Raw genomic sequence first — 22,898 nt, forward strand, 5'->3', positions numbered from 1 at the left:
CAAAGTTCCCTGGACCCTAGTTTCCCTTCTCTGTAGTTTTCTTGTTTTCATTGGCTCAGCTTTGTCATTACATTAGTGACAGAATGACATTATTAATTTCCAAATTGTCATCTCCCTCCAGTCCAGTCCAGTTATGACGTCTGGGGCTCTAATGGCATTTGACAGGTTCTGAAATGAGAAAAAAAAAGGACCTATTGACAGAACAGTGAGAGGGAAACAATCAGGGCTGCTCTCACTGAGCTCTACTGAGCAGCACAAAGACACAGAGCCCTGTGTGAGGAGCCATTGACCCATTGACTGCTGTGATCCATGTCTGACTGACATCAATACACATTCATCTCTGCTCCTCTCACCCCAGGCCACTGGGCCACGGGCTGCAGCGGCTTCACTGAAGTCTGGACACTGAGGTCAGGGCAACAAGCTTCACTGCTGCTGTACATGACACTGGAGGAGCCCCCCATGCCCCCCCACCCCCGCTCCCTCTCTTTGTGAATTAGCTCCAGTTAAATAGGTTGCACAGTGTGAACGGTCAGTGATTCTTCTGTTTTGTTGTTCTGTACAACTCTCCTCTCTGTCTGACAACAATGGAGCTGACACCTGACGCTGCTTCCTGGGAGACACCAGTCACTTCACAAACAGCCTGCTGTATTTTCACTCACGTCTTCAGTTAGAGCAGGTGTGGACATGCACTGATGACGTCCCTGAAACCAACAACTCTGAACATTTCTAATCTGAATTCTAAGGCGAGGGCCGGGATGTTCATGTATCCCTGGAAATGACTCCTCGCTCTTGTTTTTCCCTGCAGCTCCTTTTTTCCCTCCTGTAAATGAGCTGCATCTTCACGGCGCTAGAAGAAGAAGACACCATCACCACCATCACGTCCTCCTCCACCCTCTCTGTGTTTCTCTGGCTGTGCTCTTTTTAATTATGAACTCATCTACAGTGGTAATTACAGACAGCATGCTACTGACTGCTGCACGTATCCTCCGTAGAATGGGATAGAACCACTTTAAAGGGATGGCTGTGTGATTGCGGTCGTGTGAGGCCCATGAGAATTTGTTAAAGCCATGACTTGGCTGAGAACTAGCTGTGACCTCACCAGGAACCAGTTGTGTTTCCACTCAAAGAGTTATTCCTATTTTAAGATGACAGTTTCTAAGCTTCTCAGATTTCATCAGCAGCCCTGATTAAAATGATTAAACTGCAACAAAAGTGTCACTTTAATCGTCTTAGCTCCACCAACAGTGTCTGCCGTGGAAGTTTCCTCCATTGTTTACATGCGATCCTGCCGTGGCCCCTCCCCCTCCTGGACAGATGTGTGACACCTGTCTTATTTCAGCTATTCAGTGAATGTCCAGGCTGCTGTAAAAACCAGACATGGGCCACACACACCTTCACCTGCAGTGGTAACAAATTCTCATTCAGTTGTCACAGCTTTGGCTTCAAAACTCCAATGAAGTTTATTTCAAACTTCCTACAGAACTGCTGTTCTCAGGCCCCCCGCCCCACACTTTGAGAACCACTGACAAACACAGTAAGCCATTGTGGGCAAATAGTTTACAGCACTAAAATGTTTGAAATCATGCATCTCAGACAAGCTAAGAAGTCTGTGTGCCGACATGATACCCATCTTTAACCGTCTCACACACTTTGTCTCCTGTGTCGTGGTCCACGGTCCACATGGACCTCTGTGTAGGTTACACCAGGAGAGGCTGACGTCACTCTTATTTTCCTGATCCGTGAGGAGCTCAGCACTGAGAGCTGCTCTGTGGTTTTCATTTCATGCGGCTCTTAAACATTATTGAAGATGCGATTGCTGCCGAGCGTCAGAGGCACAGGATGCAACTGGATCCTCAGACTGATGAGCGCTCTAATAGGCCTGTCTAATGTATCAGCGATGGATCGGCTGTCGTCTCCGAGGAGACGTTTCAGAGGGATTCCAGCAGATGAAGAGCAATTACTGTGTATGAGTGTGTTTGTTGGGGGGGGGCACCTGACGCTGACCATGGAGGGGGAACAGAGAGACCTCAGGTCATTCACTTTGACCTTTCATTCATGTCTTTCTCCTCTTAATGACACTTCAGTTCAAACTGTATGATGGAAACCAATAACCATTCTCCTTGACTCTCTCCACAGGTACCTACACATTTGGCTGATGTCTTCATTTTTTAAAAAATATTAGTTTTAGGTCTTCTTGTATAGAGAAATAAAATATCTGGGTTTGTAAATTAAAAAACAATAACACAAACATTATACATTAGCATATAATGTTTAAAGTATTAAAATGAATGATGAATGATGAACAGCATCTCCAGACTTCACTAGTCTAAAGATGCTGTTCGTGATACGGCGTTAATGTTGGGATTTGGATGATTAGCTTTATCTAACATGTTCAGCGTAGGTCTCTTAGCAGCAAATTATCTAATGCAAGTGTAAATAAATTAAATCAGTTTAGGTCTGAATGAATGCATTAATGAAATAATGATGTACAAACTATAAACCTACACAACAACAAAAAGAAATCTATATTTATTTATAAATTTAACATTTTATTCATGTTTCTTTGCAAATGCTAAGTTATTTTTCACAGGTATGTTTAGATACCAGTACTGTTTTCCTTGTGCTTATGTGATGAAACTAAATTTCTGTTGCATTTATTTTGCTACGCTGTAACCAGAAAAGGTCTTACAAATATATAGGTATTTTCATCCTGCAGTGTTTTGCAAGGTTATCACATTAAATATATTTTTATGACTTAGATTTCAAACGAATAATTGAATAAATTAACAGGATGATAAATTGGCATTAGCTTTAACTGGTGGTTTTATTTTTATTTTTTTCAATTTTCTTTCTCTTTCATATTTCTCTAGTTGTGCACCTGTCCCTGAAAATGATGGTTAAACAGTGGAAAAGACGACCTCGACCTGCAGGGATGGGAAGTGCAGCAGGGGAAGAAATGTCTCTCTCTCTCTCTACCTCTGTCTCTCTCTCTCTACCTCTGTCTTTCTCTCTTTCTACCTCTCTCCGTCCCTCTCTCTCTTTTTCCCTTGCTCTCTCACTCTTCCCACTGAGCCAATCAGGGCGCAGTGACGCTGCACAGAGGCAGGCTGTCCTCCGCTCCATAACTGTACCATCGTATTTAACACACCCACCTCTCACATCCACGCATGTTACAGGAGGAGCGTTGCACTCTGCACTCCTGCTGCTTCTCCTGCAGGAGGATCGCGGTCTCCTGGAGCCTGAGCGCCTCCTCTTTTCCTCTTGTTTACTGATCCCGTCGCTCGGCGGCCGATTAAACTGGATCAGGTCGGAGAGAATCTTACGCACCGGGTCTTGATCAGGATCGGGATTAGAAGGTGGGGGAGAGCAGCGCACGGTTGACTTTCAGGGACCTCCCCCGTCTTTTACACAACAACTTTTAAGGGTAAATACCTGGACTTGCTCCTGGAGGTCGGGCTGCACTCTGGCACAGTTGCGCACGCTTCCCAGAGCCTCCAGGACGCAGACGTTTCATGGATCGGTCCGCTGCGGTGGCTTTTCTGGGATGTTTTAACAGACATTCCTGGCGGTGGAGTGGAGGAGCAGAGCACAGCGGAGAATGCGGCTTCGTTGCGCAAATCTGAGGCAACACGACTTGATTTACCTGGACACTCTGCGGACCTTTCTGTGCGTCTTTTTCTCCTCCTTCTCCTTCTGAAACCCTCGCAGCCTCCACACCAGCCGAACGCTGAATCCTTCACTCAAGACGGCCAGTGAAGATGGCTCCTACGTCTTCAACGTCTACTTCGTCCGCCTGGCGTCCAGTCTGATCAACATCGTCAGCGATGTAGTCAGCCTCTTCATCTGCGTGCTCATCATCTGCAGCAAGTACTCACATCTGCTCAAGAGGGAGACCATGAAGATGATTCTGCTGCGTAAATTCCGGGTCCTGATCCTCATGGTGTTCCTGGTCGCCTGCTCCATGCACATCATGATAGACTTACTCCCAAAGCTGGAGCGGCACAGTAGCGGTGCAAGCATCAGGAGCGGGGGAGGTGGAGGAGGTACAGGGGGTGGAGGAGGTGGTGGAGGCTGCTCCTGTGCCCACACGCCCAGCCAGGAGCCTCAGAGCTGGGGGAAACAGGGCTGGCCCAACAAGCACACCCTGAGGATCCTGCAGGATTTCAGCAACGAGCCCAGCTCCAACGTGTCCTCCCACTCCCTGGAGAGGATCCCTGTGATGGGAGACAGGACGCAGGGTGTCCGGAGGCTGGTTCTGGATCAGCAGCAGCAGCAGCAGCAGCAGCAGCAGGAGAGGAATAAGAAGCAGTTCATCCAGGACTCCACGGGGAGCAGGAGCATGGTTAAAGGTTCAAGGTTGATGGCTCTGTATGAGCATCCCCTGTATAAGAGATTTTTACCTCCACTGACTGATGAAGACACGCTCTTCAACGTCAACACCGACATCAGATTTGACCCCAAGGCAGCTGAGGAGCAGACATGGTAACACTGACCAACCCCACACTCTCACCACCACCAGACCAGGACAAATCTATACACAAATACAAAACAAATCAAGACACGAAATGTTATATTGTGTATATTGACACTGACACATTTAATATATGTTTTTTTTTTTACCAAAACATTTTAAAAATAACAAGATTCTGTGTTTATTGCAAACGACGGGTTAGTGACCCAGATGAGGGGCTCTGGGGATATTTTTAAATTCCTTAAAAGTCTTGATTTTTCTTCATGGTTTTTTAGAAATATATTTCTATCTCCTATCTGTCATTTATGTCACATTTGCAGTTTACAAGGATTGTTTTTGCACTTTGGCCTGAGGTGGGCCACAGCATGGACACACGTTAATGTCTCCAGTGTGTTTCACTTCAATATTCTTTCTCACCTAAGTCAATCAGATCAATTCACACACAGCCAATAATAAGGCAGCAGCAGTAACCTGTCTGTGCTGTGGACTTTGTGCCAATGCATTTTTGTATTTTCTCCAAATTCAGCTGATCTTGTGTGGAGTCAACGTTGTTGGTCCACAACAGCAACACAGCCGTTCAAATGTAAACAAGTGGCCATTTGTCCACTGTTCTGTGTCCATTATTTCCGACCAACTATTTCAGTTGAAACTGCACCTCGGCAGACCAGTAGAACTAGACGTGCAGTGGTTTGAAAATATTTAGGCAATATTTTCCAATATTTCCAGACTGGATGTTGGGATTCTCATAGTCATATTTATTTACTCCAAAAATGAGCCAAACGATCCCACCCCACCTGCAATATTTCTTGAAGGAAGGTCTTGACAAGAATTTATTTTTTTGGGCTTTTATTTTTGAATATCTGCCCTTGTTTAGTTTCCTCTCTTATATCATCCTTACGACTATTTCTGGCCATTTTGTGCTGATCCGTCAGCATAAAATTCTTCACATACTTTGGTAAAAATGTAACGTTCATCATTAAAATGTTCAGATTTAATAAACAGAGGAAAAACAGCTTTGTCTGCTTGGGGTCAAAAGGTCATGAGTGTGGGGTTCATCTGTGCACACACGCATGATAAACATGATAAAGTTTATTCCACTTTTGTCTCTTTTTGCCCAGGGATCCTGAAGGCACCGTGGATGAGTTCGGCCCCACGGGGGAGCTGACGGCTGAATCCTACCCTAACTGGCTGCGCTTCCACATTGGGATTAATCGATACGAGCTCTACTCCAGACACAATCCCGTCATCGATGCCCTACTGAAGGACCTGGTGACCCAGAGGATCACCAGCGTGGGTGAGTCACAGGAAAAAAAAAAAAAACAATAGGAGAGTGTGTCGAGCCATCGAGATCCTTGAGCTACGATGGTTCTTATGGTAGAGAAGTGACAGTTCGGAGTGAGACGAGAGTGAGCGAAGAGAGAGACGAGTGTGTTTGAAGCAGAAGCAGGGTCACAAATAAATATAGAGTGACAACAGGCCTTTAACATGAGGAAAAAAGAGGCTGAAAGTGAAGTAAATACATTGTATCCAGTGTCTACAGTAAATGAGCGTAGCCGTGTCTGTGATGCGTCTGTAACAGACCATGTGACCATAAATGCTAAATGTTAGCCTAGGAACCTCTTACAGTTAGCCTAAAAGAGTTGGCAAAGCTAGCAGATACAAATGAAAATTGACAGTAAAATGTCAAACAAATTAAAAATAATTTGATAAAAATCAAATGTCCAATGGCTAAAACAAAAATTAGCCACATAACTGGACAGATGTTAGCCACAAACGTAGCAAAAGAAGCAGCTGAAACTTAGCAAAATGTGTATATATGAACTAATAATAATGTCAATAATACACATAATTAAACTAAATGACTTTGGGGAAAAGGATCTCTCAAGTCATTTCCCAGGTTGAAGAATAAGAGTATTTCCCCCAAGATTCCAGAAAAATGACTTCCAAAGATTCAGAAAAATTCACTTTTCTCCTTTTATTCAAAGACTTTTCAGTGCATGGATGGATGGATAGATGTGAGTTGGCTGCAGGTGATGGTGCAGCAGAGCTGCATCAGTTCTGATGTAATGTGAAGTGTCAGAGCAGCATCCATCAGGTCTGGGGGAAACACCTGGTCTCCATGCTAATCACAGCTACTGTACTCTACTTGGAACCTTATCAGAAGCAGAGGGTTTTTCTCTTTTCTTACGATGCAGTAAATCCAGCTTTTTTACAGGAAAGCTGTAAAAGTCTCAGCTGTAAACCTGACAGATGTGATAATCCAGTCTGAAATGTTGTGCAATATTTATGTCAGATTTTTATTTCTTCTTTTTTGTTCCAAAACACACACACACACACACACATTCCACGAGTGCTCGTGGACTCCAAGTCTCCCACCTTGCAGATGGCAGATTTCAGAATGGTCCAGAGACCACGGTGCTCTAACTGGCCTCAAGTGAAGATTAAAAACTCATCTGAGAGCAGGATTGGTCAGAGTAGCTCCTGTTTTTTTCTGCAGCCAGGGCTTTCTCCAACCTTCCTGCCTCTCGCCCTGGGTGGATGGAGGAAGCAGCTCTTAGCGTCTCTCCATCCAGATAAATACGTGGTGGCTGAGTAATTACAGAGCCCTAACACAGGCCTGGGGCCGAATACCAACAGAAACCAACAGCAGTCACATATTATCTAAAGTTAAGGTTATAACTGTGAGCCTGTTTCTGCTCTATAACCTCTGCGGAGCAACCTCCACTGATGAAGAGTTAGTGCGGCGGCAAATATGATAATTGTCTCCACAGATCAGTGGAAAAGGGTTTAATGTCGTTGTTCTGTATTTTTTCTTTCTCAGCAGCCAGAGGTGTGAGCGCCCCCTGATGGCTCCCAGTTCATAGAAGTAGTTTTCTTATAATCAGTCAAAAAACAGGGCTGAAAGCTTTTTGATTAAACTGGTTTTAGCCTGTTTAAAAATGATGGTATATTTAGTCAGTCTGTGTCTCCAACTGCTAAGTTGGAGACACATTTTTAATAACTCCCAAAGGCGTAATGTTTTTATTTTATATTTTTTCTATAATTATATTAGAAATAAGTTGCTTCCAAAGCCAAACAATCCAATTCTCCATATCAACAGTCGGCTAACGATTCAACCAGTGCTTGTTTTAATTTTAAATTTGTTCACATGGCAGCAGGTGAGGTGACAGGAACATGGACCCTTCTTCCTGTTGTAATTTTTTCTCTCTCTGTAAACGAGCGGCTTGTTCTCGTATGTAAAAATAAATGAGAGAATTGATCCAGGAGCTTGTTGTTTGGAGAAAGGCCACAGTGACAGCATTTCCAATCGATGGATGGAAGGGGGGAAAAAACAGGCAGATTTTTTTAACTCTGCCTGCTCCCGTGAGTGGCCCTAAGAGCACATTATTATGTTCAAAAACAAGAGGGAAGATGAAGGACAGAGGGATGAAGTGAAAAGAGAGCGAAGGAGGCAGAGAAACAGACTCTCCAGAGAATAAACAGAGAGGGAGTAAACAGACGCTGGCCGTCCTTCACCTTCTACTCAGTCTCCTTTGCTGTCAGACAAACAACAAACAGCATGACATCAGCACTGAGTCCATTCAGAGAGCGTGCACGCAGGGTGATGACGATCAGGCTATTACGCAAAAATAGACACAACCACCAACACACACGTATGTGACACGGCAATAGAATGGATGTAGGAGTCAAACTGGAGTGACCTGACAGCTCTGTGAAATGTCATTAAATAATTCATTAAAGCTACTGTTGTAGGATGGTAAATGAGAACTGCCTGCAGTACAACTGGGACTTCATTTACATAAAAATAACAACTAATAGTTTGTTGAAAATTTAACATTTTTAGCCCAAAGTTAAAATTTGAATTTAAAAAAAAAAGAAAACGCTAAACCTTGGTCAAACAAAAACAGCTAAACTGCAGCATAAAAGAAATCATCAAAGTGTCTGGAAAATCTAAATGAAAAAATATAGTAAAAAAGCTAGCCCAGGGTTTACTGTCCGTGTTGATAAAACGAAAGGTCAAAAGGTCAGCATCACATGTTGTTTTGTATTTTCCGTCTAACCGTAAGTTTCCATTCTCGCAGCCATGAAGTCTGGAGGAACTCAGCTGAAGCTCATCATGACCTTCCAGAATTACGGCCAGGCTCTCTTCAAACCCATGAAGTAAGTTTCTTTTTTCTTTTATCTTGGTTTTTCCTCCGGTCAAACTGTCTGATCGTGTACTCAGTCCTGTCAGACTAGTATTTACTGAAGGAATGTCTGCCATAGTCGTGTAAAAGCCTTCGCTGTAACTGATGCATAAAACATCGGCCGGACAGCTTTCTTCTTCTTCTACCAAAGTGGAGTTTCTGCTGATCATCTGCCAGTCTTCTTGAAATTTATACATCTCCCACAATTCTCTGCTGTCTTATCAATTCCTTTTTAAAAGCCAACATTTTTATTTTCCGTTTGAGCCGTTAGAGCAGCAAGTTAAGGAGTCAAGGCACATTTTCTGTGAAGAATTTAAGGCAAATACTCTGGAAGCATCTCAGATTTGCTGGAGGTTTACCGCCGTTGTACTACTACTGCCCCGTGTGGCAAGATTTGTGGTTCTTTGGTTGAATACTTTGTAAACAGGTCTGGACAATAGGAAATTATTACACAACATTTTAGATTTTACAGTAATAAATAAATATATATATATTAATAGGATGCTGTAATGTAAGGGTAGCGCCAGCAGGAGGTTGGCATGTACAACAACAGCATCTTTCACTCACCCTGCTGAATATTTTATACAATACTACCAGTAGTGCCCCATGTGGTAGCATGGTGGTACTTCAGTCGGTGAGGCTGGATACTGTCATTGATTCTTTTTTGCATCCAAAATGACCATAGCAATAAAAATAAGATTTTGAAAATATTTCAGAGGTTCTAGTATGAAGTACATAGTTAAAGGTTTGGTAGTTTTCCCTGTAATAGTGTATCATGGAGGGCAGCTTAAGAGAATTCAAAGCGCCACCTTCAGTTTCTAGCTCGTACTTCCGGGTCGTACATCTTTGTTTAATTCCTAGAAAGGCTAACTTTCCCCGGAGGTAGAGACAGCCCTGGCAGAGAGTGTGAGAGATTTCATTAATTCTCATTTTCTGTCGTGTTTAGAAGATAACGCGTCCCAAAAGAAGTGCTCTCTGCTCCTAATCCTTCCTCGACGGGTGGATTTAAATGTCACCCGGCCTTTGTTATGCTGATTGTAATTTAATTGTGGGTTTAACATTTTTCTACACAGGCTGTTGTCTGAGTGCTGCGTGTCAGCATTGAGAGTGGGAGAGGGGAGGGGAGGAGGGGAGGTGAGGGGAAGGGAGGTTAGGGCTGTGCGTGATAGGTAGTGGGAGGTGGGAGAATAAAAACACACCATTCAGAGACTGCTGTAATTACGGCTTCAGTCTTGCCACACAGAGTCAGGCCTCCACGCAACAAGCCTGAAATCACCCTGACAGGCAGGTGAAGAGCCACAGATGACAACGAGGTGAGGGAGGGAGGGGAGGGGAGGGGAGGTGAGGGGGCGACAGGGATCGGAGGAGATGGTTAGGTGAGGCACTGTCAAGGGGAGAACCAGCAGATTATCTCTCGCTGCTGCGGCTCCAGTTTAAGCCGGGACGCCACGTGAAATGACATTTTCCCAGAGCAGCGTCTGAGGAGATGGGTTTGGATGTAAATCTGTTGCCCGACAGTTGTGTCTGTCAGAGCTGCAGCAGTGTTCCATAATCCTCCCAAAAAATGGCACCAGTGAATGGGAGGGTGGAGGATGTTGGGGGGGGGGGGGCCATTCCATTTTTGCTTGAATGAGCTTGACTTTTAATAAAATAGGGCAACTCCAGCTGGTATCTGAGTGTGTGTGTGTATACTGTGTGATGCATTTCAGCTGTACATCATTTTCCACACCCAAGGACTCACACATAAAGGGATAGTTTACGCTATTTAAAGCCCAGTTTTCTTGTGAGTTTGGCTTCAGACCAGGCTGAGACTTTGATTTTTTTTTTTTTACTTTCTTAACCTTTAAAGTGATTTTCAGCTTGTCCCGTCACCAGGGCTCACCAGAGTAATAATTGGGCAGATTTTTCACAACAGCTGCTTTTTTGATGCAACTCAAGCTGGGATTGGGAGCTATGTGGAATTGAACCCCACACCACTCTTTTTAGCTATCGAACAAAAAGCTCATGTGATTTTAATTCTCTCTAGAACACACTGCTTGGTGCAGCCAAGGTTTGGACACAAAGTCATTGATTTTTTTTTCCCATGGACTTTGGTTTCTGTGTGTTTCTAGAACTACTGACTCACTGATTCCTGTTGGAGTTTTTAGGAGTGTAGCAGGTGAACAGTTCAATCGTCCTTCACATTGTGAACTACTCATCTCTTCATACACATTTCCATTGGCAGAATCAGTAGTTGTGCATTGATCTTCTCGTGACTTTTCAATCCACTCCTGCTTCATGTTTATCATAACATCACAGTAACAGTAACTGACGCGGCTCGTTTGACCCAGTGAGCTGCATAAAACCATTGATTTTCTCTGTGGACTTTGTGGTTGGAGGTTGAGAGATGAACAAACTTCACCTTTCAGTCAGACATGTTGGTAGAACAGGTGTGAACTGTATCTGGTGACATTGATTCATTGTTCAGAGGTTCTGTGTTCGGTCTGTGGAATTTGCATATTTTATGTGCTCAACTGGAAGGCCTTCAAAAAGGTGCCTGATTTGTAACCTCATCTTCCAGATAACAGTGCACTAACTTACTGGCTGTAAGGATATTATCCTTTTAAGTCTAATTGACTTAAATAATTCTATTGGTTGGTGAGTCGGTGAGACGTTTTGCATTGTGAGTGGATTAAATCAGTTTTTCTTCTTGGCAGCTATGTTTTGTGAGTGTGAGTGAGCAGTTCCTGGCCGCTACTCTGACTTTGTGCCGGTCTCTCTTGATATCACACTCTGAAAAATTGAATCTCATCCAAAAAACAGTTCATTTTATCCATTTGTTTCCAAATCTGTTGGTTTTTTGTCTGATGCATCAAAGATAGACAGAGGCTGACCCATCAAGGACCCCGTCTGTCCAAGCTCTTCTTAACTCTAATGCAAATGTGTGCTGGCCAATCAGGCTTTAAATGCAGGGCGGCAGGAAGAAAAGCATGCAGTGTCTGGGCAGCGATCGACTCCCTCCAGACGACCATATCTGTAAAATCCTGGACTCTCTTCTTCCACTTCTCTATCAGCTTATCGGCCCTGGCTGTCTGCTTCTCCCTGTTAGTATTCCCCATCATTCAGCCTCCCTCTCTCTGCTACTGTGTCTGTTTGTTTGTCTCTCCCACAAGTTCTTTAGTGCACGGCACAGATGAAGAAATCCATTAACGGGGCCGCCGTATTGATTCGACAGGTGTTCTGGCTTCTTTCTTTCTGTCTCTCTTTCTTGTTCCTTTCTTCTCTCTTCAGAGAAGAGCGTGTGAGCAACTGTAAATGCATCACACACCTTAGTGTGATGTGGCAGAGATTTAATCAGCCTCAGCTCTATTGAGACAACCACAATACCTGTCCGCTGTGATGTAACGTCAGATGTATCAGCGCCGCTCCCGTCTGCGGCTCACTTTTACAGACGTGGAATGAAACCGGCTCTGAGCTCTGGGTCCAATCTTACTCAACACTTGTGCAATATTTTTCAAGACTGCACGTCTTATGAGATCAGGGTGGCTTCATGTTGATGGTGCTCAAAAAACCCCGGTTGAGTCCCTGTTGTGGTGTTGCAGGAGCAGACTGATGTAAACTGTATCAACTGAGTCATTCCTGACCTGCTCTCAGACCAGCATTAACATGACGTGAGGTCTCTCAGTTATTTAGATCTAGGGTGTGTTCACACTTCCTTAGATTGGATGTAAATGAACCCAGGTGGGGTTTTTTACCTAAATCAACTCAAACCCCGTTGAAAAGGAGGTTTTAGTGACTTTGGAGCGGGTTGAGCTGAGGCCTTAGGCCACGGAACCTGAGACGTATGTTTATCTGGTCAAAATGAGTCAAAAAGATCTATTTGAGTCATGTATTAAATCTGAGTTGCTGTTATTTTGGTACTTGTATGATGAGTTAGAACTAAGTGGTGCAGAACAAAAGGTCAGAGGTGACAAATAAATAAGGATCCAACATGTTTCGGTGTATGTATCAATTTAATATTTAGTTTGTTGTAAAATCAATCAATTTAAAGAGTGCCCTGCCCCCCCCCTCCCCCGAGACCACAGGAGTCAGCAACACATTATTAACTAACCTTTTCAACGTAGGTTGACGAGGTGATTGTTGCTTCTACCAGTTCACCTTCAGAACTCTGCATCAGGTGCAGGAAAGTTTTGGTGCTTTACTTTCCCTGTTCTATTCCTCATAACCTTGAAGGAAAGTGAAGGAGGGTGAACACACAGCTCACCACTGCACACAACCAAAAGTCACCTCTGTTTTTAACCCATCACCAAAGTGAACAGTGGACAGCAGTGGGTGGGGACGATGCCATGCTCAGCGGTAACTTGGCAGCTGGTGGACTCAAACCTGAAGCCTTCTGGACCCAAGTCTGCTTCCTTAACCACTAACCCACCACTGCCCCACTGCCTTGAGGATAAACGTCTTCATTAAGTCAGTCATTTTTGAACTTGTTACATCACCAAACCAAAGCAGTGACCTCTGTGGCTCAATATTTTAAACCGGCAAATGGGTCACTTCACTCACACTGGCCAACTTAATGCTGCGGCGCAAAATGGGTCAGGAACTCTGCATCGTGGCCGTCACCTGTGAGGAAGTGACTGCAGCGTTTGACTAAAGACCCACGGCCGCTCGGCGCAGCTCTGAGTTGAAAAAGTGTTCTCCAGGAAAAGGCACAGTCCCGGTGGGAGGATCAGTGCAGCAACAAAACACTCTGTTACTCTAAAAGCTTTGGAGTACAAATACGCAGCGCTGATACAACACTGACTGCCCTCTGCTGTCAGAAACGTCTATGTACGTTTACGTGCAAATAAAAAAAGGTGAGCGTATGAAGGCTTTCTAAGCACCACCAGGGAGTGCCGTGTAGAAAACAGAAATAAAACAGTTGGGTTTACTCCAGTCTCGGCTGCAGATTTGTACTGTACTCTGCTTTGAACCTCGAGTGTCTTGTGTAGTGAAAGCAATCTCTGCTTTTATGTTTGCCTTTGTCTTTCTTTCTTTTTAATCTCCGTGCCATTTTGGCGTAGTGCCGCCGAGAGCTGGGGGCGGCACGGTTGTAATATTTACGCTGAAATGAGTCCCAGAGCGCGCAAAAGCCCATTAGGAGAAGAGTGGAGATGATTGAGGAAGGGAGGCTCAGAGGGGAGAATACTGTTGATGGATGTAATGTTGGTCTTCAGTTTCTTCTTGCTTCCACTTAATTGTATCACTTGTCAATCACTCGAGGACTGACGCCTGAGTCACATGCAAGTCAATCCGAGCATTCCCAAATGAGATCCCAGCTCTTTTCCCCGCTCCCTCTTCTTAGAGAGCAATCCATATCAGTGCTGCTCCGGGTCTGTGAGGTAATTTTTGATTGACACGTCAGGGAGACAAGAGACTGGAGGCTCAGAATGTCACATCCTTTGTGTCGATGATATATTGACGGACGTACGATTAACAGCCTGGAGGAGTCGTCTGTGTGAAATGTGAGATATTAGCAGGACACCGGTGGCTACATAACAGAGTGATGTTGTTGTTTGAGGAGGCTGCATCAGCCGTGGGAGGCGAAAGAAAAGGATTGAGAGAGATTTGTGTGAAGACAGGGTGGACATGTCTGAACAAAACCCCTGATTATCCTGGCTCGGAGCTGCCCACGTCTGTCTTTACGACCACTTAAAACTGACTGCATGAAAAAAAAAACAGGACAGACCAAAGTACTTACTGAAAAGAGGTGGCTTTGATGCAGTAGCACCAGAACATGCCAGCGTTAGGTTGCTGATGGAATCTACTGATGGAGATATTTTTAGCATGATTGACATGCTCTGAACTAGATGAGTTCATACACTTGGTGGTGGTCCTACATCCTCCTACATCATCCTACATCACCCTTCATTTTCCTACATCACCCTTCATTCTCCTACATCATCCTATATCAGCCAAGATCTCCTCCTTTTGATTTTCTAGATACTTTAGGTAGGAGTATAGGACACACCTGTACTGTAGGAAGGACCTTCAGGTACATGAAGGTCTGTGTTTATGAAGCCATGTTTACAGTGGTTTTAATGAGATCATACAAGAAGAAGACTTCCCTAAATCTACAAACTACCTCATTTTGAAGTGCATAGTTCTCTAATGAACATTGGCGTGTGTGTGTGTGTGTGTGTGTGTGTTATGGCCTTTACAAGGTCTTCTGTGCCTGTGCTGTGACTTTGAGTCCATCAGTGAAAAGGATGAAGTGCCTCAGGACGAGCCATTCAGAGCGTGGATGATGTGATGAGTGCGTCTCTGTTTGGAAATAATTCACATGTAGGGGCAGAGCGGGGCCGCTGAGGGCGAGAAAGCACCATGATAACCCCCCGCCCCCAGAACGCCAGGCCCACAGTACGCCGTGAGCAAGTGTAGTGAACCGTGGCATAAATCACTGAAACACTGTCACTGCAATAATTGGATGCATGTGCAGTACACACAGTATAGAAATTTGAATTAGAATCTACAGTCAACATGCAACCGTGAGGATATTCACTGGGGACACGTTTGCATGGATGATGTACCTTTAATTAAAGCACAGGATTTAGTGCACGAAAAAAAAATGTTTTTATGATAAGTAAACATTCAAATTTAATTAATCGTAACACATGCGCTTTGTTACGTTCTAGTTCATCTTAAATTTAATACTGTATAGGAGGTTTAGTGTTGCTAAGTGTTCACCTGAAACTAAACAATGCCACATATTACACATTAAGCTGGAACAAATTAGGCCAAATATGTAACAGAAAATCAGATGTTCAGATAGCTGGCTTTGAGCTAAGCAAATTAGCTAAATTAAAGCAGATACTATTTGACTAGATTCAGATAAAAGTAGGGCAAATACAGCATGTTTAACAAAAACTAAAGTTTTCTTCCTCTCAGTTTTGTTAATTTCTCCTCAACCACCTGCTTCTGTTTGATGTTATAAAAGTTGAATAATTAATCCAACATTGCTGCCACTGTAGAGATGTGTGATTTTTTTTTTTTTTTTTTTTTTGCACCTCTGCTCCCTGTTTAATGTTTGGCTTGTTTCCTCCTGTGCTGTAATTGTTTCACCGGGGTTATTATTGTCTGCTGTGCAGTTTGTGCTGAAGCAGAAATTAAAGTGTTTACAGCAAAGAAAAACATCGGTTAAAGTGCTGTGTTTAAAGGAAACGGCTCACGTGAGGACACATTCCTACCAGTATGTTGAGTAGAGTCTGAAGTAGTTGGACCTGAACCGTGGTGCACATGATCAAATGAAGCCCTCAGGCTCAGTGAACGGAGCCCTGTTAGTGTCTTCACTGTAGGCCAGTGGTGCCGCGGCAGCATGGAGACAGCAGCTGCACCGTTACAGGGTTACCTCTCCACCAAATAATAACATTCAACAAAAGCAAAACTTTTACCAACACACTCCACTGGGCCACTGGGCCACAGCCAGATCTGGTGGTTCCATAGGACACCACCCTGTGGAGGGTGTGATTCTGTAGCCTACAGAGAACAAAACAGTAACAGCAGTGTAGGGTATCAGAATTGCGAGAGTCAACTCTGAGGTTAATTTTTCACTTTGATTGACCGTAGGTGTGAATGTGAGTGTGAATGGTTGTTTCGCTGTCACGTTACTTCTCAGAAGTGGTTAAAGAGGAATGGATGATATATTTCTGTTTTTTATGGCACCCCTGAAACATTGTTGGCCTAAAGGTCAACTGAGGGATTATCATCTCCTAATGTGAAGTTGTTACATAAATGGAAAAAACACCATTTGATTGCACTGTAACAGAGGCTTATGGAACAAATCCATGGTCCAATGGGGAGAGGACAGTGAGGAGGAGGAGGAGGAGGAGGAGGCTGCATACGGAGCAAGTCATCCACTGTAATAATCAGTTAATGTATTGCTGGCCTCCTGCCATCCACAATAATCAGCCGTCATGATTTATGTAGAAATTCTATGTGAAAATGGCCAGTGATGTTTCCCTGCAGTAATTCATTTGAACACACGGTGCCATTTTTAATCAACCTGGCTGATTAGTGTCATCATTAGCTTTGACGTCCCACAGCATCCTCAGCTTTTTTCCTTCCTTTTCCTCCAGTCCTGCAATTTTCTTTTTCAGCATCAGCATCTCATGACACATGCAGTAGTTTCTCAGCATCCCAGCGCCAAAATCTCAGTGTGTGTGTGCGTGTGTGTGTGTTTGTAAAAATGCTGCTGCTTCTCACGACACAGAAACAGAAACTGGATACATTTGTAGTGGCCTTCTGCTGATCTGGATGGATTTGTGTGTTTCTTCTGTATATCTGTGAATCCATGGCATTCCAGAATCTATAGTGTGGCAATGATAGAATCAGTCTGCTGCCCCCTTCAGGTAAACCCTATCAATTTTAATGATGAGCTAAAGGGGGCAATAACAGAGCTGCAGCAAGCAGAAATGACAAGCCAGCGTCCAATCTACATTTCAAAGCCAGGGCTAAATTCCCCTGATGTGTGTGTGTGTGTGTGTGTGTGTGTATGTATGTATGCATGTATGTTATTCAAATGTGATTTCTCTGCAGCCTTGGAGGCAACATGTTCCTGCTCTGACTGTTTCCTGTGATAAATAATTTAAAAAATAGAGCGTAATGGGTCATGAAAAAAAATGAAAAGGGAAAAAAAAAACGACTGTGCTTTGAGATTGTGTGGGACTCAGGGTTTTGATGCCATCTGTCAGCTTGTCTCTTTCCTTGGACGGAGCTGTCAGTCAGACTGTGTCTCTGTCTGGACACTGGACACCTCTGCAGCTGCAGCAGCAACAAAATTTGTTTTTTTAATCCAGTCATTAGGACTGGCCTGGATCTCCTGCTGTGGCACGTGTTAGGTCGACCACATCAAAGAGGCTGCATACATTAGCAACTTTAGGTTAGCCAAGATTTATGCCAAAAAAAGAAAAGAAGATGACATGCAGCAGGAACAGTTTGCCAAAACAGAGATGAAAACTCAAAGTTGGCTTTAAACTACACAAAACAATAGCCAATGGTTACAAAGATAAACACATAAAGATTAAAATGCTAAAGTTAGTCAAAGGAATGGCAACACAGAATGAAGACTGAGAATCCTCCATATTGATCATCCAGAGGAATGGCTGTATCCTGTGAACGTACTGTGTTTCCTGATCCTATAACTGCCTCCCCACAGTCGATGAACAGACCAGATCAGGACAGTGCTGCGTCTCTTGTTTTTATTATCCTCCACTTGACTTAAGTGGAATCAGCATCTGCTCAGATTTCAAAAATGAATAGTCATGAGGCTGAGAACCAGCTGTGGGAACTCGTAAATCTTTTCACGGCTGTGAACGTGTGACGGCACCGTGCGCTGTGTTCCTATTTGGCAACTTCACCGCTTCTTCGACAACAGCTTCATTTCCTTCCAACATGCAGGAGGCAAACTAACAGGGAGAAAGAGAAAGTCAGAGAAGATTCTCTGGCCGGAGCTGTGGAAACCTGTCATCTCCAGAGGTTAGAGATTTTTTGGCAGCTGGTGGAATCTAAATAAATCCAGTTATTCAACGACGGCAGACCCTTTAACCCCAGCCAAAAACCCTGGCCTGGGTTTTACTGTTCTGTGAGGTTGACATCAGTTTGAGAGTAGGTGAAGAAAACACACACACACACACACATACACACACGCACACCTTAACTATAACAAGTATTCTGTGCTGTATGTCTAATCCTAATCCTCATCATAACTCTAATCTGAGGCCAATTCTTATCGTAATTTTGAAAAGAAAAATCATATACCCTAAAATACTCTGTCCCTCAGTGTGGTCCTGCAAAATGTACCCCTCAAAACTGCCCTCACAAAAATAGTACTGTTCCAAAAATGTCCTCATAAGTAGTATGTCAATGAAGGTCATTTGTAATCCTTGAAATTGACTTATTCTGCTGTGTTTTAGCTAACATTTGGCTCGTGTCCCTGTATTTCCTTTTTTTCCCGGAGCTTGCCTTTAGCCAAACAGACACAGCAGGAACACACACACACACACACACACGAGCACACACAGGGCTGCTGTCTGTTTGTGTGGCTGTAGGCGATCACCTGTCCACATGTGTCTTGGTGGAACAGTGAAAACCTGGGCCCTGCAGCTGCTCTGGGTTCACTCTGACTTCTGAACAAACAGCTTCACTGTCCTTGGTCGTCAGGGATTTGAACCTGAATGTTATGGACTTTGGTTGTCTTCTAGCTTCTGGCTAGTTAATTTAGCAATTTCCGGTAATATTTGTCTACTTTGTGCTTTTGTTGTTTGTCATAACACAAGTTCTAAATTAATATGAAGACATTTTTCACATTTTTGCATATGTGTAGATTTTGTTCTTTAAAAAATTATTCTGTTGTCTTTTAGTTTCCCTAATGTCTGTATCAACCATTAACCTCATATTGTAATGTGATACTTTGGATGTTTGAGCACGGTGTGAACGTGAGTGTGAATCTTATGACTCACTGTGATGGACTGCTGTAGTGTCTGGGTTGTGACCCCGCCCTTGATCGATGAATCCTGGGATTGGCTCCAGTAATCCACTCCAGTCTCAAAGGTGAATTAATTAAAGCTACAACAAACTTACAGAGACATTAAATCTTTTCCTCTTCACTTGGCCAAAGCCTCATGACTTTACTTGTTTTTCCCCCTCCAGTTTTCTTTTTTTGTTGTTTTTTTGGACTGACTTCTGCAGCTGCTGCTCGCCTGCATCTCCTTAAGATGTTGCCAATTCTCTCAGGCTAAACATTTCCTCCTAAATATGAATCAATTCCTCCCTCTGAGTATGACACGTAGGTGCAGAACCACAGCTGTCCAGCAGGAGCTGCCTCAAAGGTACTAATATGCCTTATCAATATATGTGAGTACATTTGTCTAAACTTTATATTTTCTGACTTCTTTGGGCCACATTTGAATACTTGGCCAACCTTTATCATTCTTTTGGACATTTTTACTTGTTTTTTAATTCCATGTTATCGTGATGGTGAGAAAGCATAGCTATGTGTGCTAATTCCTCTAGCACCGTCGTCACCTGACATCCTCACAGAAGGAGGCCCAGACTTTAGTTTCTTACTGAGGGAGAGTCACTTTGTTATGCTGCAGAACTCCTCCTGTGATCTTCCTCCTCTCACCTACATCTTCATCCCCCCCCACACCTCTGTACTGTCCCCATGGCAGTAACTGAATCCCTTTTGTAAGCAGTGGTTAGTGTCAGGGAAAACACCTTGGGGGCATCATTAGACTGTAATGAAGCAGGAGCTAAAACGTCGCCCTCTCCTGTCGCTCTCCAACATTCCTGATTGTCAGCTTTAATTATAGCACTGTAAAAGTCTTTGCCTGATTTTTTTTTCCCACTGCATTTATCTCATTCCTTCAGCTAGCCCTCCATCCACTCTCTCTCTCTCTCTCTCTCTCTCTCTTTTGAGGCCGATTGACGGACACACGGTCTAATTAGGGTTTTCTCCCCCCTTCCTCTCCCCAACCTCCCTGGTAGTGTCCTGTCCCTCTCGAGGAACGTGGCGTTATTGGGGAATGTTGTGTCTGGTAATTAGGCAGCAGCAGCAGCAGCAGCAAAGAGGACGAGTGTGAACCACAGCTGTCAGTGTGAGGATTAGAGCAACATCTGCTGCACGGAGTCTGAGCTGGAATCAGGCTATTAACAAGTGGCTCTTTATATACAGTACATATATGGATGGACATCTACCCCTTGTTGCCCCCCTGGCCCCTCCTCCTCCTTCTTCAGCCTCTGCAGTGACAGGCCCGTCACAGGGAGAAGGTGGAGGTGGGACAGTCAAAACAACACTCGGAGTGATGCAACCATAACCTCAGACGGGAAGATAAAAAACATTCTGCCCAAGTCTGGACATGATTTGTGAGTCGCAGGAATCAGGCTGGAAGAGATCAGACTGAATGGGATTCTTGAAACTGCAGCTAAAAATTCAACTGAATAATTACATTTGACGACTGTTGTTGCTGAATCAGAGGTTCATTGGTCATTGGTCCAGATATGGACCAGACCATATATTGGTTTTGGATACAGTGTGGCCTACATTCATTGATACTACGTGTTTTTCACAGTATTGTGTGTCTGTCTAAGAATAGAATGTACACAACCTATAGTACATTGTACTTGCAGATACTTGAGCCGTGTATACATTATATGTGTACTGTATTACTGAAAAAAAAAAAAACTTTTAAAGTTTTAGAGTAGCATCTGAGGTCATCAAATACCAACTACCCAAACCACAGTATTTGGAGGGTTTTTGTGTGTGTGTATTTTTTGGCCTTGTGCTGCTTCTCCCCACTGCTACAGATTATTAATGTCAGCAGGGCGTGGATAAAGAAAGGATAAAAAAGGACCATACGCTCAGGCTGCGCTGGGGATTAGGATTTGTTGTTGTTTGCACAGAGAGAGAAGGAGAGAGGAGAAGGAAAAGTGAGTTCAGCATTGTTGGTCCCACTGAGGAGAAAACAGCTTCACCAAACTGGCAGGGATTAGTGTGACTGTGTGGGGGTGAGGTGGGGGGTGGGGGGGAGGACTACTCCGACTGTGCTCCCCTCTGCTCTGTGTGGAGGAATATTTCTGCTGCTGTTTGTCCACATCTTATTCAAACATGAGCTTTGAGCCTCACGTCAGACTCCACAGACTGTGGTGGAGCTCCAGGTGTCGGCTGTTTAACGGCCGTCAGAGACCTCCGTTTCCTCTCCAGGGAAGGGGAACTGCTGACATTTAGAAAGTTTAAAAATAAATATTGCTAATAAGATAAATAATGAAAGGCAATTTTTCAGTTTAGATTAGTTTACATTAGCTATGTCTCAGCTAGCTATCACATATCTGGAGTCTTTTTACCATGAGCTGTTCAATGACTGTTTATAAGTGATTGTAGAAAAAGCACAGATAAATATTTAACCAAAGATGAAAATATTGGAAATATATGGAAATGGACAATTTTGGGCTCACACTTACATTTCTTTAAGAGTCTCTTTCCAAGAATTTTTCCTACATGTTGCACAAACTGTTAGGGGTCGTTTTTTTTACAGGTTTTAAACATTAATTTTTTTATACATTATTGGTACATATTTAATAGACTAATATTGACCAGTTGGGCAACTGAAATACTTCCTCTGTTGTAGTACGGTATTCCATTATATATACACCTGTAATTTACCTTCTTGTCGTCCGTCACATTGATCTGACTAACTTGAATGAGTGTCAGTAACAGTAACAGCAGCAGCAGCAGTAACAGCAGCAGCAACAGCAGCATCAGCAGCAGTAGCAGCAGCATCAGCAGTAACAACAGCAGCATCAGCATCAGAGAGCACACACTGTCCTGAAAACAAACAGAAAAACCCACAGCTCTTTAATTTCTAAGACAGACTGTTACGTCCCTCCTTCCATTAAAAGCCATTTGTTTGAGCTCTCAGCCGAGATATGCTCCTCTATTTATTCTGCAGCACAGTAATGGAAGAGCTGCAGTCGACGGCCTGAGAAATATGCAAATGATCCACTTTTTATTCCAGTGTTCCTTCTGGCTTTTTTAACTTTCTGATACACGTCTGCAGAAGTAAGTTATGCTGTCAAGACCAGAGGAACTGTTGTTCTACAGCCGGGAAGTAGAAGCAGCTTCTATCTTAATGAAGGCTCCAAATAGGGATTACAGTATTATCTGTAAGGTACAAGCTAAAAGTTAGCATTTGGGTGGGTGGGTGGGTGGGTGGGGAGTGTAGAGGTTCTGAGTGTAGTCCCCTGCTTCAGCTTCTCTGGACTCACTGGGCCTCCCTTCCATTCTTTAAACCATCAGCATAAATTGTATCACTTCTAAGTTCATATTGATCTGCACTGTTGAAGTCCCCACTTAATATATTTGGAATGTGATGATGTGTAAATCTGATCCCACACTGAGTCGTCCCTCATCTCACTCCACCATCAGCTCGTTTCATGAGCGCCGTTAATCTCTTCCTACACTTCACTCTCATTTTTCATCGTCATCCTGCGTTATTTCCTCTTTTTTCTCCCCCCGTGCCCCCCTCCGCCCCTCCCTCCACTCTCTCTCTTTCTCTCTCTCTCTGCGTCTCCTGTAATCCTCCTCGGGCCATTTCCTGTTTTCTCCTCTGTCCCTTTTCGCTCCTCTCCTCCTCCCTCCCCCTCACCCCGCTCATTTCTCCGCTCTCCTCCAGCCACACCTCAGTCTTTCAGAGAACACTCGTTCCTCATCTCCTCATTTTCCTTCTGAT

The 22,898-nt window shown here is 43.8% G+C and overlaps 1 protein-coding gene across 1 annotated transcript in view; it reads left to right on the plus strand.

The window, feature by feature from the left end:
- Window positions 1–2,758: 2,758 nt before the first annotated feature.
- fam20cb (FAM20C golgi associated secretory pathway kinase b) overlaps window positions 2,759–22,898 on the plus strand; it is a 49,510-nt gene continuing 29,370 nt past the window's right edge. The window contains exons 1-3 of the mRNA XM_008315092.3: window positions 2,759–4,482; window positions 5,590–5,765; window positions 8,554–8,632. Of these exons, the coding sequence (XP_008313314.1) occupies window positions 3,896–4,482; window positions 5,590–5,765; window positions 8,554–8,632 (842 nt within the window). The 5' untranslated portion in view covers window positions 2,759–3,895. The remainder of the gene's footprint in view (window positions 4,483–5,589; window positions 5,766–8,553; window positions 8,633–22,898) is intronic.

The sequence above is a fragment of the Cynoglossus semilaevis genome, chromosome 8 (genome assembly GCF_000523025.1).
Source record: "Cynoglossus semilaevis isolate Cse_v1.0 chromosome 8, Cse_v1.0, whole genome shotgun sequence".
Lineage (NCBI taxonomy): Eukaryota > Metazoa > Chordata > Actinopteri > Pleuronectiformes > Cynoglossidae > Cynoglossus > Cynoglossus semilaevis.